At 35.5% G+C, this 18,948-nt stretch overlaps 1 protein-coding gene across 1 annotated transcript in view; it reads left to right on the forward strand.

Moving 5' to 3' along the window:
• LOC108681873 (corticotropin-releasing factor-binding protein) overlaps positions 1 to 18,948 on the forward strand; it is a 36,999-nt gene that overhangs the window by 17,114 nt on the left and 937 nt on the right. Inside the window, exons 2-8 of the mRNA XM_047879721.1 lie at positions 4,828 to 4,906; positions 6,425 to 6,582; positions 9,634 to 9,835; positions 11,963 to 12,027; positions 12,059 to 12,070; positions 14,625 to 14,733; positions 18,703 to 18,850. Coding sequence (XP_047735677.1) covers positions 4,828 to 4,906; positions 6,425 to 6,582; positions 9,634 to 9,835; positions 11,963 to 12,027; positions 12,059 to 12,070; positions 14,625 to 14,733; positions 18,703 to 18,850 — 773 coding nt within the window. The remainder of the gene's footprint in view (positions 1 to 4,827; positions 4,907 to 6,424; positions 6,583 to 9,633; positions 9,836 to 11,962; positions 12,028 to 12,058; positions 12,071 to 14,624; positions 14,734 to 18,702; positions 18,851 to 18,948) is intronic.

An 18,948-nucleotide genomic window follows, 5' to 3' on the forward strand; every position in this document is an offset into this window, starting at 1 on the left:
CCTGAGGCTCTCGCTCTAAGCTCATGCCACTCAGAGGCAAGATCTGCTCCTAATGTTGAGATTTGGGGATTTGGTTGATCTCTGGAATCCCTTCTAGTGTGGCTTGGGAAGTGGATTGGGGGTTGTAGTTAGGCTTGGATTTGATTTGCATACTTTGGTGCCATTTGGATGCCAAAGACAACCGTTGCATCTGCAGAGAAAAAACGGTCGATATTTTCAAACTTCTGACGCTTGGTGCTTCTAACGCTTTCATATACTGATATATTATATGAATATACGCTTAGTGCTTCATATTTGTATCTTCCTTACAGGGTGATTCACAGAAACATCCTTATTTGAAAGCTCAATAAAAAATAATCATCAAAGATATCTTTACATAATTAATTTTGTTGAAAATGCAATGCCTGAATTTTTCTATCACGTTGTTTCAAAAATGACATCAGACAAATGAATAGAATCAGACCCCCATTGTCAATGCATTCTGTTAGTCGATTTTTAAAGTTCCGTTCAACTCTTTGAAGCATACTGACGGATATGTTGGCGATGGCTTGGCGTGTATTATTCTTCAAATGCAGTAGGGTCATTGGACTGTCATTATGAACAATTAATTTAAGATAACCCCATGAAAAAATCACATGGAGCCAAATGAAGAAGGTCACCAAAGACGGTCACCTCTCAAGGAGATGAGGCACTCTGCAAAAAGTTGTCTCGGAAAGTGTGAAGAACGCAGAAACACCCGCCTGTGTAATTCTCGTAACTTTTTTTCGCATGTTGTGACAGTCCGTTGACCTCCCGACCCTCTTACATTCACACTTCCACTTACTCTAACTGTGTTCACCCACGTAACAATCAATTTCCGATCAGAAAACCGATCTGACGTACGAATACCGAACCGCCTACGGAATGCTCGTTGAATAGCTATAATGGAACAGCCATTATTAATGTACACCGTGACAGCAAGCGCACGCTGCTCACTTGTCCAATGTATAGTGGCAAGTGACCAAGCATGAAATAAAACTCCATGACCTTGCTTTTTATATTAAATATTCCCCGCTTTTTTCCTACATCTGTCTGTTTGGTGTGAAATATAAAACAGGAAGTTTCCGCGTGAATCCTGTATAATTTTCGGACTTTGACTATTAACCATTTAAATAATTTTGTCTATAGTCGCTATTGATATTCTTTTAAAATCTTGCAATTTTACTCAATGTTAATCAACAGATGTCAATTGGAACTTGGAACGTTCTAAATAAACGTCAAAATTCTGCAAAAATTTAGAAGTTTGGACCTCATTTGATCCAGTGGAGTTGATCACAAATTTACGAATGCATGCATCGTATTCAGCAAGATTTTCAAACTCATTTTGGATCGATTGGGATTATTCAACATTATCTATTAAACACGGCTTTCAAAGTTCCACACTCTAATTTACAAACAAACATTAACAGTTTGAAAAAACTTGACCTCTGTTCCTAAAAAATAGTCTTCATTTCAACTTGTTCTTGATAATATAATCACATTTTGATTTTTCGTGCTGTCTTAACGTACCCGCTGAGTTGTAAACTAACACTGAACTGAAAGTTTTGTTCCTCTCCTCCGAGCACATTTTCAACATGGCGGTAAAGCAAGGCTGTTATTCCAGTCATTGTCAGCTAGTGAAGCATTTACCCAACCCCTGAGTACGGCCAACCCGACACTGGCCTTTTAAGGTAGCAGTTTCGGACGTGTTTGGTCAGTTTTCCTTTCAGCGCAATGGCTGCCTTTTTTATTCTGAGTGATTGTAAGTTTCGCGGTAATTTTAAATCATGGTGTGACAATTGTAACGAAAGAATGGCGATTCTAATGTAAAACGTTTCTTATGGAAATTAGATGGTGCAAATTCTTGAGAATTTCTGGCTTAGAGACTTACTTGCATTTTCGCTGAACCCAAAAATGCGAACTTCACTATGCGACTCCAGTGTACAAGCATCACGCGTGAGAATTATGAAAACGGTTGCGTTTGCACTCTTTTCACAATTTTTGGTTTGCCATTTTCATTTCCATATTGATGAAAAAACGCATGGGCTTGAAAATAATGCCCAGATTTCGGTCGAGTTTAATGATCAACGAAGATGATTATTTAAATGGTTTATTTACAAAATAAATTGAATCGCATTTAAAATCCCGAAAGATGCTTGTTCTACAAAATTTGAAAAACTTTCGTGCAGAAATGGACTTAAATGGGAATTTCACATTTCCTTTCTTAAGGAAATGGGAATAGAACATTAGTTGATTATTGATGCCTAAAATTTGCTTATGGAGAAAAGTAATAATATGTATAATATCTAAGTAAAATCTCAAAGTACTAATTGTTCCAATCCACCTCAACTTGACAATATAACAAATACTGTTTGATGAGTAAATGCAATCACAATTTCATATTTTTTGTAAACATTTATGTTCCGACCTTTAGTTGAATTTTTTCTTAGTACCGAAGTTTACTTGACACTTCACACTGACATCGAAGTTTACTTGACATTGCATTCAGCGCATACCTGCTGTAGGAGAGAATTATTTCGGTAAGTTAGTTTTACTATCCTACCATTTATTCATGAATTATTGTCTTAAATAGTCTAGCTAACATTTTGAACCGAAATGTTTAGATTATGGAATTCTTCACCTATATCTTGCATTGAAATGTTTAAATTATTAGATTCGTTGCTAATATCTGTATTCAAATTACAGAAACTATACATCGTAATTACATGTTAACCGAAAATTCTGAATATAACCATTTGAAAGCACATATGTTGATATTCCTCCTGAACTTCATAATACTAGGAGGCGAAATATCTATACTATATTCACTATACTGAACTTGGAGGCAATACGGCTTACACTAAATTTTACATCTGTAACTGTAGGAACGACTGGTCTCTTGACGATACTCGCTTGGCATGCGATGAATATGTACAGATAATACAGCTTGAAGTTATCTTGAAAGCGCATGTGGTATGTGACAGGATAATTATGCTTTTTAAATTAAATTTTCTCATAAAAGCAGTCTGTCTATATGATTTTCATACTGCTTATCCAACTACTATCACTTTTTTAATATAACCGGATCATATCCTCCTTGGCTCCCGTCAGCGAGGCAGCTTCATCCCAAAGAACCTGGTTATGCTTTTACCAGAAACTCTTCAGTCTTTATTCATGAGGTAGCGATGCCCTGCGATGTCCTAGAGAAATCTCCTGAAAGTGCCATTAGGTGGAGGATGATCGCACACAATGCCTCTAAAGTCCTTCGAGGTCCATACCGGCACATCCTTCGGTCGTTAGTAGAGGATGAGTAAACAAATTATGCATTCTTCATCTGAGCGTTTAGCTTAGGAAGTGCCTTCCCACGTGGAAGAATGTGTTTACTAAGAACTCCTTCACTTCCTCGATGCACGTTGAATCACCTTTGACAGTAAATTCAACGCTCACGTCTGTTTAATATCAGTATCAAGCTTTATTGTTCTTGATTCCTTAAAGAATTTACGATACCATGGTGAAGATTTTCTATGCTCGCAAGTATTTTAAGTCACGTCCTACAATCCATCCTAAATGGTAACGATGCTCTGTTAAGGTGTTATATCTAAATGAGTGCTTCTTTGCCAGTAACAGTTTAGCATGACCGAAACGCGTTCCAGTTATTTACCGGGAAGAAGATAAGCAGTACAATATCCGTTTTAACCACCATCATTTACGAGTATCTACTCCTCTGAACCGCGTAAAACTTGGTAGCTCCGTAGGCAACCCTTGCTGTTCCGGGCCTACGTGAGATGACTGAGCTGATGAGGTTACAGAGGCTGTTATGGCCTAACGCAAGCTTCCTGTAACAAAGGAAAATTAAACGCGTGTCATCAACAGCCAGCGTTTCTAACATATACTGACCTTTGGACATACATATTCAAGAATGTGGACTCAAAAGAAGAATGCTATTGGTTGGTACCAAATTTATTTAGGTCATAATTGCATTCATACAATGTAACTGTACGCCTGCAGTACTGCACTATGCGGAAGCGAATGTGAAGAATGACTTTATAATGTAAAAAATTTGCTGTATTATTATGCGCTTTATTTTCTATTGTGGCAGCTGATATTTTTTATTTGCTTCTTTTCCATCAATAATTATTTGTCCGCTAGTGTACTTTTTTTCTCAAATTAGTCTTGACCATAAACTAATCATGATCAAAAGTTATCTGTGCATGATTTTAAAGTCATTTTCAAGTGGTAAACTGAATTTACCAAACACACGCTCTTCTTAATTTGATGCGTACTCATATTTTATATGTAACTACACTGATCATTTATATAAAAAATATTACATAGTATATAAATAAATTTCGTATATGTTCCATTGCATTCTTTGGTCATCTAAATTGTTAACAATTCTCTGTATTCCTTTGAAACCGTAAACTCTGGCCGAGGACACCATATATATAGCTCGTAGATATATACTTTCAACAACCCAAAGATGATTTCAACATCGCGAAGATGATTTCAATATCGCAAAAATTATTTCAACATCACGAAAATGATTTCAACACTGCGAAAATAATTTCAACATTGCGAAAATAATTTCAACATCGCGAAAATTATTTCAACATCGCGAAAATGATTTCAACATTGCGAACATAATTTCAACATCGCGAAAATTATTTCAGCATCGAAAATAATTTCAATATCGCAAAAATTATTTTAACATCGCAAAAATTATTTCAACATTGCGAAAATAATTTAAAGATCACAAAAATACTTTCAATGCCATGAACTTGTGCCTGATGGTTGAGGTTGTGTGTGCAGGTGTCGAGCAGCGCCAGCCTAAGCCAGCTGCGTGGCTTGCAGTCCCTCAGATCCAAGCGGTCTTCGCAGCTCATCAAAGGTAAGAAGAGAAGCCAATTTATATGATCCATCTGGATCAGCCATAACAAGGCGATTGCTGCTGGATAAGAGCCACTGTAGAAGTGTGGGGACCTTATTAGTGGTCTTTAAAAGCTCAGCTTGCGCGACCGAAGAGTTATAAAAGACATTTTTGTATAGTTATAAACTCTTTCAGTTCACTTTTATATCCTTAAAGATTCGTTAGACTAAGCTTGATGACCTTGTATTAGCCATTGAATAATAGAACAAAATCTCCTCACGTTCATAACAGCCCTGTTCCATGTTGTATTAACGACACCATTATAAAGAGTGTTAATGAACGATAATTGATTGTTCAAACATTTAACCAAACTCAAGTGGAAAAATGAAATGTTCTTTAAAATCTTACACAATTTTATTAATTGAGTATCGTAATTGCCCGATTTTATAATCTAATGTTATTTCATAAGAAACAATACTACTATCAGCACCATAATTTTATAAACTAATGTTATGTCATAAGAAACAATACTACTATCGGCACCATAATTTTATAAACGCATGCTATGTCGTAAGAAACAATACTACTATCAGCACAATAATTTCATAATTTCATAAACTTATGTTATGTCATAAGAAACAATACTTCTATCAGCAACATAATTTCATAAACTTATGTTATGTCGTAAGAAACAATACAACTATCAGCAACACAATTTTATAACTAATGCTATGTCGAAAGCCAAATTTGTTACTTCTTTTCGTTTAAAAACCGTTGGACGAAACGTCACGAGGCATTTGGCGCAAATCTTTTGCTAGAATTGCCATCTATCACTTCAAATAAAATAGAAGACCTGGTAATTTTATTTGATTGTCAATCCAATTAACAACAATTTTTTTCACATTTCGCATGAATTGACTTCATGACATTTGTTAATAGTGAGTAATCACCGACCTTTGTTCTATTTAAAATTGATTAATGATCTATTTATTCAGGTTCTTATATTAGTTTAATTGTATTAAACGCATTTATTGTGAGACGCTGCGGCTCCAGACATATACATACGTAATGCACTATTTTATACATACTTATTAGGTTTCTTAATTAAATACATAGTATTCATTTCAGCTGGATATTGCATTCGATCTACTATCCTTTTCTCGCATTAAGATAATAACACGATATTCCATCAAAACTTTATTGCCGTATGTCCAGACATGTTCATGCGTTATGCTGTCTTATATAACCAATCCATAATTCTTTTCATTTAATACATAGTTTAAAGTTTTCTTATTCACATCCCATAATTTTTTTAATCGAATAAAAATTGTTCATTACAAACATCCCATTGCATTACAACCCATTACATCCCATTATAATTATTTTATATACGCGCATCCCGATACGATTATTACACCCTTTCAATACGGCGTTAACCACATATCATATATCAAATACCATATATCATATACCATACACCACATACCATATAGCATATACCATATCTGTATTTAACAATATTACCCGATGCGCGGCCAGACTGCATCGCCGTAGGGCTGGAGGAGGGCAGCTACTACCACAAGAGCAGCGGTGACGCGACGGTGTGCGGGGTCTACGTCGCGGGGGCGGCGAACCAGCGTGTGCAGCTCACGCTAGACTACGTCGACGTCGACTGTGAGAGTGGCGGCCTCATCAGCGTGAGTTGTGAGGGTATAAGCGTGAGCTGTGAGGGTATAAGCGTGAGTTGTGAGGACATCTGCGTTAGAGAGATATGGGGCATCAGCCTGAGTTGTGGGATTTGGGTTCTGGGGTATCAGCTTGAGTTACCAGTGCTTTAGAGTGATAATTGTAGGCAGGAACAAGAGTTTGATGTGTACCCGATTTTGAGGTGTCTGTATCCCTGTCCCTATACGGATACATCAGCTGTCTCGAACGCTATATTTATTGAGCTAGCTTTACTAAAAAGTAATTAACGTTCCTGTTAGAAGACAAATGGATAATTATCATAATTACTTTACGAAAAAAAAAGATTCTTGGTTCATGAATGGCATTATTAAAATTACGGACCAGGCAATAAGTCCAGCAGCTATCTCAATCAATCGTCAGTTATGGAGAGATCGGGTTCCAAAGGCCGGATCCATTGTGAATCAAGTCACGAAAAATTCAAGAATCGGCAACAGGCCATGGGCCTATTTCTTCAGTGCCGACACTTCTATTCTATTCTATTAACTATCGTAAATACTTGGATTTAGCCATCATCAAATGTGGAATAGTCTTATAAAGGACTAGTCCAAAAAATATAAATATAAAGGACTAGTCCGTCACATAGTCCGATAAATTCCTAAAAAGTCCTATAAAGGAATATTTCACATAGTCCTATAAAGTCCTAAAAATTTCTATATAGGACTATTTCACATTGTCCTATAAAGTCCTAAATAGTCCTAATAAAAATAGTCCTAATAACTACTACTACTCCTAATAACTACTACTAATAACTACTAAATAGTCCTAATAACTACTCCATTTCCCATTCACATCCGCCACAACAGAATAATTTCATGCAGTAGTTCGGGTGCCAAAACTGGATGGGTCCCAAATGTTGTTGAAGAATTTTAAGTCCTTCGTTTACCTTGGCATGAAGCGAATAAATATAATAACTAATTTTGTAGGTGCACATTTCGTGATCATATAATAATTTGTTGCAATAACTCGACGACTTCTTTAGGCGTATATACTGTAAATCAGCCTCTTTTGAAGATCAGAGCTTCAGATTATTCTGATTTTGTCTCATACCTGATAAGGCATCTTATATCTGATTTTGTTGTCTAAAAGAAGAGACTAAATCACTAAAGGCTCCAAGAGATAGCCGGAAATTTTAGTCTGCCAAATTATGGCCTTAACTCTGAGACACTCCTGCACAAGGCTCTCAGTTACGTTCACTTTCCTAATGTTTTTAGAGTTTCAGAATGTTCAAGAGAGAATATTTTTCAAGTGCTCATCAGAGCTGAGCTTCAGTGAATAATTATGGCACAAGTTTTTAGTGCAAACTTTTCGGATCTGCCTCCATCCGGCTTTCCGAACAAAGAACTTTTCAGCTCCACTATAAAGTTAGCACTAAAAAGTAATATAATTCCGTAGCTACATATACTGTATGTAAATTATAACGCAGGTGCTTAGACTCAATCTTATTTATATTTCCTTTCCTTGTTTATTAAGCAATAATAAGTTTGGTTTTATATGAAAAGTTTGAAGGTTAACATAATACTCAGATTTTATTGGATTAATTATTGTCAGGCGCTTTCATGCATTCTAATTTAAGGCGGAAAAGTGTATACATTTTGCTCAGAGATTAAATGTAATAATTTTAATTTATTTTGAGATATGATGGTAAAGAAACTAATTTAGCGCAGTTGCCGTCTCTGCTGATTGAATGAGGCCTATGCTAATTCATAAATGTATTCACTGGGAACTTAATAAGTGTCTTGACGAACGATTAAAAGCTATTCAAGTTTTCTATTAAGTGTTTCCTTGTCAGGGAAGAATCTAAAACAAATTAAACTTTTACTAGCCTCAAGATGAATGATTCGGCAACAAAAGAGAAGTTGGTTCCCTCTAAATTCTTACATCGAAACAGGAGCACTTCTTCAGCCGGACTTAAATGTAAACAGTTTTAGACTTCATATATATAATATTTCCTAATAACAATTTGGGCTAGCTATTTTGCGCATGCAATGTACTATCAAAAGTTTATTTGACGTCAGTAAAAGAAATTGATCAATGCTGGATTGTGAATGATAAATGCTAGGCCATGGCCTGTATATGATGAAAATAAGTTAAAGTTTATGCCTAAATTTCCCCCTAAGAATTCGTCAATAGTAGCATCATATAAGAATAAATATTAATGGCGTACATTATTTAACTTACGGTAGAGAGAATTATCCTGTTTACTAATCATTTAAATACTTCTATTATTTAACGGGAAATCTGAGTAAGAATTAAAATTCTTTTTGCATATCAATCATGTGGAGCTTTGATTTCTCTTACCTGCATCTTTAATCGGCGAACATTTTGAGATCCTTATTTGCGTAATCGACAAATAATAATATACAAATATAATCTTTAATATATATACATATATTTAATATTTAATATAAAAATACAAATCTTTTCATAAAAATCCCTTAGACGATGTAGTCATCGCTACAAGAATACGCCTGGCATGGCCCAAAAAACATTAAATAAACAATTGAGTGGACAAACAAGCCAATAAATTTTAGAATACCTAAAAAACATTCATTGAGTAAAAATATTTTAATGAAATTATATTAGGCAAAAAAAAACTGCCCAAGGTATTTTCTTTTCATTTCAAGTTTTTGTTTCAACAAAACAGCTATTCACTAGTGATCGTGATCTGTAATTCACTTCCACTAATTAAAGTTTCTTTCAATATAAGTGAAAATGTTGAAAATCAACCGTGCTTTTTAACAAGATTCGGCACATCAATTATTATTATTATTAAAAGGTCGGCACATCACTTATGACATAAAGCCGGCGACATAATTAAGTGATGTAGCATTAACCGTAGAAATCCTTTAGTTGTTATTACTCTACGAATCAATTGTCGTGGCGTCTCGTCCAACTGAACTCTGAGGACACGGTACAAAAAGGCACGAGACAGGATAAGAAGGTATAAAAATATCTATGTTCAACATTGAAAATCTCTACGATAAATCTCCATATTGAAGCAGTTTCTGGACGGGTGGGAGCTGAATGGTGAAGTGTTCCCGCCGGTGGGCGACGCCCCCCTGGAGGGGCGGGTAGAGGAGCTGTGTGGGCGCCATCAGAGGAAGGTGTTCCTGAGCACGTCCAACGCTGCGTCGCTGCTCTACTCGTTACCGCGACGTGGCGACGTGTTTAAGATCTCCGTCAAGTTCATCAAACATCCTACACGTCAGTTATTTATTTTAATAAAATAATTTTAAATAAGTCTCAAAATAGCAGCAGGCCATATGTTTTTTTCGGGAAAGGTTTTAGTTTCACATTAAACTTTTTGTTTGAAGTATTTTTATTACTTGAAGAATAAATTTTTAAGTACCAATATTTATTGAATTTGATTCATTACGTATCAAATTTATGATGTTAAATGATATATTGTACATTTTTTGTTTGTCACTTTCCATTCCTGTACATAATTTAAAACTTACAGATCAATTGACGTTAATTAATTTAAAATTTTTTCTCTCATATCATTTATAGTAGCTAAAAATTATGACTAAATTCAGGTGCTCGAAAGCTTATCCTACAAACAAGTTCAGAGCCCAAAACGTTAAGAAATTCTTCAAGATTCCATTTTATGAGACCTGCAAACATTATTAATTCATCAATTAAGATATATAGCATTCTTTAATTTATCTATTTTACAACTTGTCCATGTACATTTAACGAGAAAGTTTTCCAGATATTACAGAGTTAGTGATGAATAAAACCTATAACCATCTACTACCAAAATGTATAAATCCACATTCAATAAATTATTTCTAGAACCCGGGCAGATTTAGTGCGAGATCCAATATCAGAGTCAGGGATTAGGTCCGCATTGAAGCTGTCGCCAGCATTTTGATCTCGTGAATAAAAAAAACTTCACGACAGATAAAAGTATTTGAATGATCGTCCGTTAATTAGCAGCAATCAATTGAGATCGCTCAAGAGCATTTATTCACCCGAATTAAATGGGGACGACTTACTAGTTTCCGAATGACGTGTTCGGGAGAAGTTATTTCTGAAGCAAAGAGACTTTTTCCGAGCCTGGATCATTGACATTTTTGTAAGAAATTTAAAAAATGAGCCTCATTTATCAGGAAAGTCTGCCTGTTTTAAGATTGCCAACGTAATCGTTTATATATGCATTAGTTATTCCAAATCAAAGAGTCAGAATTTAGCAAAGTTATCCCTACACCAGTTATTGGTATGGTCGATTCTGAAAACCATGCGATAAATAAATAATTCATGCCATAGCAACTGCAGGTGCAAACAAAAAAAAAAGGCTCGAGACTTTATTGGGTAACTTAAGCAGCGCGAATTTCTTAAACACTCAGCGAAGTATCGAATTGAAGGCGCTAAATTTGAAAAAAATCCTCTATGTTCATAATTAGATTCGAAAATCGTCGTAATCGATATACTCCATTATTTAACTGCATTTTTCGCCCATTTTTGCCCCTTCAAACTGTATTCCAAACGAGCAGGCAGTTGCCAAACGTAAGAAAAATGTTGTTACTTCCAACATGTGACGATATGCTTCATCATGTCATCGCTTCCGATAGGAGCGATTATTCTGACAATTCTTTTTATGATATATTTATGAACGTTATTATATATTCCAGAAATTCTTTTTATTTCATATATTAAATCATCTGAATTTTCTTGAAAAATCTCGTCTGTTGATTCGAAATCCGTTTATTTCAAAGGAATATAGAACAAGCATTGTCATAACATTAAAGTACGATGAATCATGCAGAAACTCGATCTTACAAATCTCAAATTAGGGCTTCAATTATTAACAAAATTTTTGTGAAATAACATATGCAAATCGGAAGAGCTAATTTTTATAGCATTCGATGTTCCACTTTTTTAAGAACCCTATTTTCTAAGATCATATTTGAACTGTCCACATGTACTAGCGCAGACATTTGTTTGTTGTTGTGGTAGAGTTTGGACCGTTTGTTAAAGCATTGCTAACTTTGTAAGTGACCATAAAATATTGATAAAAATACCATAAATAAATTTTTTTGCATGTATATAAATATTCACCATAAACTAATTAATTTTGATTTATATCTCGCGTCTCGCCCTCGCCCCTTTCAAACTGTATTCCAAACGAGCGGTCATAAAATAATTAATTTTTATCCATATCTCGCGTTTCGCCCTCGCCCCTTTCAAACTGTATTCCAAACGAGCGGACATAAAATAATTAATTTTTACCCATATCTCGCGTCTCGTCCTCGCCCCTTTCAAACTGTATTCCAAACGAGCGGTCATAAAATAATTAATCTTTATCCATATCTCGCGTGTCGCCCTCAGCGTGCAACATCCTAGTGAGCGGCGACAGCGGCGTGTTCACGCTGCGTAACCACGGCACGCGCAGCAACTGCTCNGTCATGCATCGGGTGAGTGGGCGTCATGCATCGGGTGAGTAGGCGTCATGTATCGGGGGAGTGGGGCAGGACACTCAAGTGAATGAGTCATCGCCCAGGTCACGGGTGACTCAACACGGGAAACCGTTGTTGGTCAGAGTCATGGTTAGTGAAGTTAGCCTGCTGAGTCAAGACTTGCCACAAAATCGTGATTTTTTCGTGTGATATTGTTTTGTGTACTGAAATTTCAATAATAGTCATTCGAACAGTAAATGAGCAGGTATATGAACTAAAAAAAACTACCGATAAGATGAGAAGCTTATCGCTAGATTGTATGGTTATCGCCATTATTCACTATTCGTGAATAATGAAGCACTGAATGAGTTTTTATATTTTAATTAAATGCGCGTAATCGCGGCTTTAATTTTGGATTGTGAAATTTCGCGAGAATTTACCTTCTGTTTCCTCGCTATGGAAATACTATCAATTTAAATAAATTTGTTATTCATCTAAAATTTCTAGCCATCCTCAATCCCTCATTCGTATCGATAAATCTCCGTGTTTTTTTCAAATATGAATCTATCAAATACGATCTTGAATCTCATGAAACTTAAAATATCAAATTAGATATGATATTTTCATTTGCAAAATAATTCAAAAGCATAAGCAAAATTCGACGTAAGTTTTTGCATGGAAACACTAGAATTAAACATCAGAGTCCAGCCCTGAATATTACAGCCTGAGCAGCCAGAGTTTTATGATGTGAATATTAACATATTTCACCTGCCAGGAGCAAATCTCTCTGAAAACATTTTTCTGACAGGTCCTGAGTTCAGACTCCCCTAAAGCGAACCCGAGAACAATTTCCTTCCAGCCTAAGCCTGCTAAACGGCTAGGATCCTACGATGACAGCCTCAAGATAAAAGTCCCATTTTGTGAAGCGATTAGCAGAATTATTGTTTTAAAGTATATAGTATTCACTTCACGTTTTATTTCGTAGCGTGGCAGTTGTTAAAGCTTTTAAATTTTACGAGAGAAAATTATTAGAGCTTCCTACATCATAGATGAGAATATTAATGATAATTATTGATACTCCGCGTAATGATAATTAATTCTGCACCACGTGAAATCTTTGTCATAATTGGTCACCGAATAAGAGCTCTGATGCGTGGAGCACTGGCGAAACTCATTGAAAATTCAGAAGTTCCCAGTTATTTTGTACGATTTAAGTTCATGTTGACATTTATGCCATATGCTGACCGCTAAGCTCAACTTAAGCAAGTTCGAATTATTTCGTTGAATTTAGTTTCTAAGATTTGAATCCATTAATGAAATGAAGGTTCTAATGTTTATTCTTCAGAAATCAATATCGCGTTGAATGTTTATGGCATTAATGTAACGGCTGTTGTATTCATACAACAACTCTTCATTGGAGGCATAAAATTTCTGTTGGTTTAAGTGAACGATCGATACAGCGTCGGGCTTCCGATAATATTATTTTTACAAATGTTGTGCTCTGGCTGCTGGAAAAATCTTTTCCTGATCAATCATTCCAATGAGGATTTGACTTGAAGATTTTTCCATCAAAGCAATTCAATTGATGGAATATTTCATCATCATTTAAGTGATTGAGATGAAGCACTGTGTAGCATCTCGTTACTTTTTCAGTTAAAACTCTAATACCTTCAAGCTTATAAATTGCATTTTGTTTCGCCACAATATTTTTAATAACCTCGCCCAAACGAAACTTTTCATCTGATGCAATACATTTTTCGATTTTAACTAAATTCTCCGGGACATATTAGAAGTCCTGCAACTTACCGAAGTTAAGTTGAAAGTTTCTTCGTGGCGTCGTGCCTGCGGTGCATTTCTTAACGACAAATCGACCTCGCCGAATGAAAGTATTTCGATTTCAAAAAACTTCGGAACTTTTAAATGCACAATAAATTAAGTTGTTTATTTTCCTCTTCGTTTGTTCAATCTTACAATATTCCTGCCATCAATTCAGTTAAATTAATTGTTAACCGGTTATATCAGGCTGCCTAATTTTATTTCTATATTTTTCTTTGGTATTCAATCTTTTACGTTTGTGATCATATTGTTTTCTGTTCATATATAGCACTTATAAAGGACTTTCTTGTTGGCTAGTCCTTTGGGAACGTTTGCTGAACTATTCTAAGACGCGCCATCATGGCAGGGTAAAAAACGAGTATTCCATGATGTACGGTTTCTAGAAAGAAAATGACAAATATACATAAGATAAATATACAAGAAAAAGGATACGCTAATTACATGAAATAATAATATATGAAGCAAGATTAGACAATAATTAAACAGGATAATCAATAATGCACGAAAACAAACGATAAATCGAACGAACCGAATAGCTTGGTTCCCCTGGTAGTGCAGGCATCCGTATATCAAGGGCTAACAATGATTGCTGTGACGCTTGAGAAATCAACTGCGCCGAGTAGGCTTATATTCTATTGCTACAAGTTTCAGAAAAAGGGAAAATGGCGGCTACAGCACTTGTTATGTCGCGTAAAATATATTTAGCACATAATTCAGCGTGTTTTTATTTAGAATATTTTATTTTATTTGCATATCAGTGCTCGAAACGCGGCCTAGAAGACGAGGTCGTGGTGGGCGGCGCCCTCGGTCTCGACGTCTCAAATATGCTCGTGGAGGATGACATCTGTGGGCTGGACTCGAACCCGCGTGAGTTATAACTTAGAGTTGATTTCTGCATGTGTGTTGTGTTTATGTATGTTCATATCTGCATGTGTGTTGTATTCCTGATTGATGATATCTGCATGTGAGTTGTAGAGAGGTGGGCAGTAGCGCGATACATGTAGCGGCCGGTACGAGCGGCCGCTACATTTTCAGAAGCGGTAGCGGTGCTACATTTAAGGCTATGTAGCGGTAGCGGTAGCGCCCGCTACATATTTAAGTAGCGATACAAGGTTTTGCCGTTACAGCGCTACCGCTACATTTATAGATAAAGCCTTAAAATTTTATTTAATAGTATTAAATATTATTTAATAACCAACATGCTACATACATAGTATAAATTACAGAATAATATTGTACGAAAGATTTCAGTATAATGTTGTCAACCTCAGCCTGTTACTAGTGTCAACATGTTAGTTGTTACCAGACGTGGACAGTAGCGCGCTACATGTAGCGGCCGCTACATTTTCAGTAGCGGTAGCGGCGCTACATTTCAGCAATTGTAGCGGTAGCGGTAGCGCCCGCTACATATAGAGCGTGTAGCGGTAGCGGTAGGTGTTGTATTTATGCATGTTGAAATGTGCATGTGTTTTGTATTTAAGTTTGATGATATCTGCATGTATTTTGTTGTATTTACCTTTTGGTTCCTGTCAGTATGAGTTTCGACGCGGATCTTAAACTTATATTCGACCCTCTATGTAAATTTAAATTGAAATGTTGAATTAATCTGTTGCTGGTCTTCTTCCAATATTAATTTAAACCTATATTTTCTAGAGGAAATAATTTTTTTCTTGACTCAACTAAGTTCGCTTGTTGTATGGAAAATATTTAATTTTCTCGCTTAATGTGATTGAACTTCCTGCTTTTTACTTTCCTTCTGAAATGACTTCAGATTGTGCTAATCGTGAACTAACGCATTTTACTGTAAAGCTGAAATTCTCGTTTGCCACCCTAAATTAAATAATTCCACTGATTTAAAATTCGAGATGACTAAATTCCAAACTTTAGTTGTTTGAGCCATTTTTTTACGCTCGCTGAAGTTGCTTCCAAACTAAAACAAAATCATATATATGCAAAATCAAGATACAAAGCAAAAAAAATTTTAAAAATATATATATATGTTTATAAATGTCTTGCGAATACATGTAAAAAATTTGTATTAGGACCAATTTCTGTCGATCTCGTTGTTCATTAATTATTCTGTCCTATAATCCTGTTCATATTCTTAAATGACATCAAACATCACTTCTTGCCAGCCTGTGACATCACACTGTTAATATATAACCATCGGGCCTCGCGGCTGATTCTGATTATTTAGAATCATTATTAAAATGCTGTAACAACTCATGAAGATCCTCAATCTTGTTTTTCAAGCAAAACATTTGATAAACTGAATAATTAAAGTTTTTTACGCGCTCCCGGGGACATATCTACGTACGTCTTTTACAGAACTGAGCTCATCAAAATTGATCGTATTTTAAAGCTAAATTTACGAATCGTGCGTGACACAGTATTTTTTCCGATACATTCATGCGAAGAGAAATAGAGCTAAGTAAATATCTACATGGAACTAGTGAATATGGTTCATGTAGGTTGTGTTTAACATACGGGTATGTATTTAAATACAAATTGCTATGGCTCAAGTGACGGAGAAACTCTTTGTGAGACTTCATAGTTAGCAGTGTGAAATTTTATTATTTAGTGAAATTGTGAAAGATTTGTTATCGTCCTACTGATGGCTATCAAAACTATGTCCATTATACAGAGACGAATGTTTGAGTTGAATCTCAAAACAATGTCCATTATGCAGAGAAGAGTGTTTGAGTTGAATCTGAAGACTATGTCCACAATACAGAGGCGAGACTTTGAGTTGGATAAACTCCTCAGTTGAATTCTTCCAACACAAATTTGAATTTTTCAAGCCTCCTTCGACCAAATTCATTTTAAATTTCAAGTTGTAGTATCTCTTAAAAAGTTTCATTTTTTAGTATTACGAGCGAGTTTTTGTTGAAAAGTTCAAGTGTTTTTCACTATAGAAAGTTTGAAGAAGTTCTCTTCAGCACGCATGTCTCACCGTTCCGTTATGCAAATTATAGTCAACTGAGAAATTGTTCGCTTTGCAGCAGAACTTTCAAACTAATTTTTACACTCATGGCGTGTCATTTTAATTACACATTTTATTTATTTAATTTGTAATTACACTTAATGTGGGTGTAATTTTTACACTCATTATTACTCTCTTGTCATATATTTAGGTATTATCATTTTTGCTCTGAATTACTCCAAGTGATATAATATCAACTAAATATAAATTTTCAGATATCTAACAAATAAATTTTCATTTGCGAAAGATTATTTCATTAACGGGGGTTAGTATATTGAAGCGCATCTTTCCTTATAGCTGAAACTAGAAATAAAAACTAAATTTACTCATGTGCACACAATAAATATTTTGGACGACGATGAGAAAACCACAGAGTACTTAAATCAATTGTTAATATATAAATTTCTTCGAATGGATGGCATTTAAGTAAATAGATATCTACTAGCTAAATTTCTATCTGGCATGAATATTGGTTTTGATTCAAGCTGTTGCTAATGTGAACATCATTTCACATTAATGCCGTTGCTTCTCATATTCAGAAACAAAATACTGGATGATCAATTTACAGCAATTCAATCATATTCTATCAACAGTACACTGCGGATGAAGACACTTAAGTCCCTTGTGCAAAGTTTCCATAATTGTGAAAAGTGGGCATTTTGTGAACGTATAAAATTATCATTTATTATTATTATCATGATAGATATTATTATTGAAGTTGCAAAAGAAAGTTAAAAATTGTATTTCATAAGTAACAAAATCAATCTATGAACTTAATTGTAATTAATTCGCACCAGAAGCAACTCGTACATCCACAAGAGAATTGCTTAATCCGATCGTAAGCTGCAGCGCAAGCTGGCACCGTCTGAAGCTGTTCGATAGGCCCACAATAGCTTGATCTGCCCAGTGAGGTAGAATTGTCCAGAAGAGCTAGAGCTCCCTAGTACGGTAGAATTGAATTGTCCAGAATAGCTAGAGCTCCCTAGTACGGTAGAATTGTCCAGAATAGCTAGAGCTCCCTAGTGCGGTAGAATTGAATTGTCCAGAAGAGCTAGAGCTCCATAGTACGGTAGAATTGAATTGTCCAGAATAGCTAGAGCTCCATAGTACGGTAGAATTGTCCAGAATAGCTAGAGCTCCATAGTACGGTAGAATTGTCCAGAATAGCTAGAGCTCCATAGGAAGGTAGAATTTCTGTCGTATAAATTCTATCTTACTCAATGCCATTTTACAACATTCTTTCATCGAGTATTTTAATTACTTACTCTGATACATCTATACAAAAATTGAAACGCTGAAATTTACCTTTGTTTTTAATTCATCCAAAAATTTGAAAACGCAGAAAAGTCAAGTAATTTGAAATGACATACGTCTTGGAGTCGAGCTTCATCGTCATTTGAAAAATAATTAATAACATAAATAAAATTAACAGTTTCTTGTGAAGAAGCTGGTCTCTGAAGCGATTTTAATGAATATATGTAGAATTTATTCGGCATTTTCTACGCTTTCAAATTCTACGTTAATTTTTGGTTTAAGCTAACTTATGTTAATAACACTCAATTTTATTATCATGAGCTACACTTTATCATTCATATATCTATTTCGAAAATAAATTCTGTTGAGTTTATATTGCATGTACACTAACACAGTTTTCGTTAAATATTGTTTCTGTTGAGTTTACATTGTGTTTACAATAACACAGTTTTCGTTGAATATTGTTCCTGTTGAGTTTACATTGTGTTTACAATAACAAAGTTTTCGTTGCCTAACGTTGTTGTAGAGGTTACATTTCATGCACACCAGCACAGTTTTCATTGCCTAAATTAGTTCTTAAGTTCATATTTGTTATGCAGGAGCGCGGCCATCAGCGGTGCTGTGCGAGGTGTCGGTGGTGCGGCTGATCTCGTCCGGCAACACAGAGAACTCCGTCACCGTCGCTCTCTCGCAGATACAAGTCGAGGACCCGAACTTCTTGCCCACCACTGTCTGCCCCGTCCCCATGTGAGTGTTCGGTGCACGTGTGAGTGGCCGATGCATGTGTGAGTGGCCGATGCACGTGTGGGTGTGCGATGCACGTGTGAGTGGCCAGTGCACGTGTG

The sequence above is a fragment of the Hyalella azteca genome, unplaced genomic scaffold (assembly GCF_000764305.2).
Source record: "Hyalella azteca isolate HAZT.00-mixed unplaced genomic scaffold, Hazt_2.0.2 contig3653, whole genome shotgun sequence".
Lineage (NCBI taxonomy): Eukaryota > Metazoa > Arthropoda > Malacostraca > Amphipoda > Hyalellidae > Hyalella > Hyalella azteca.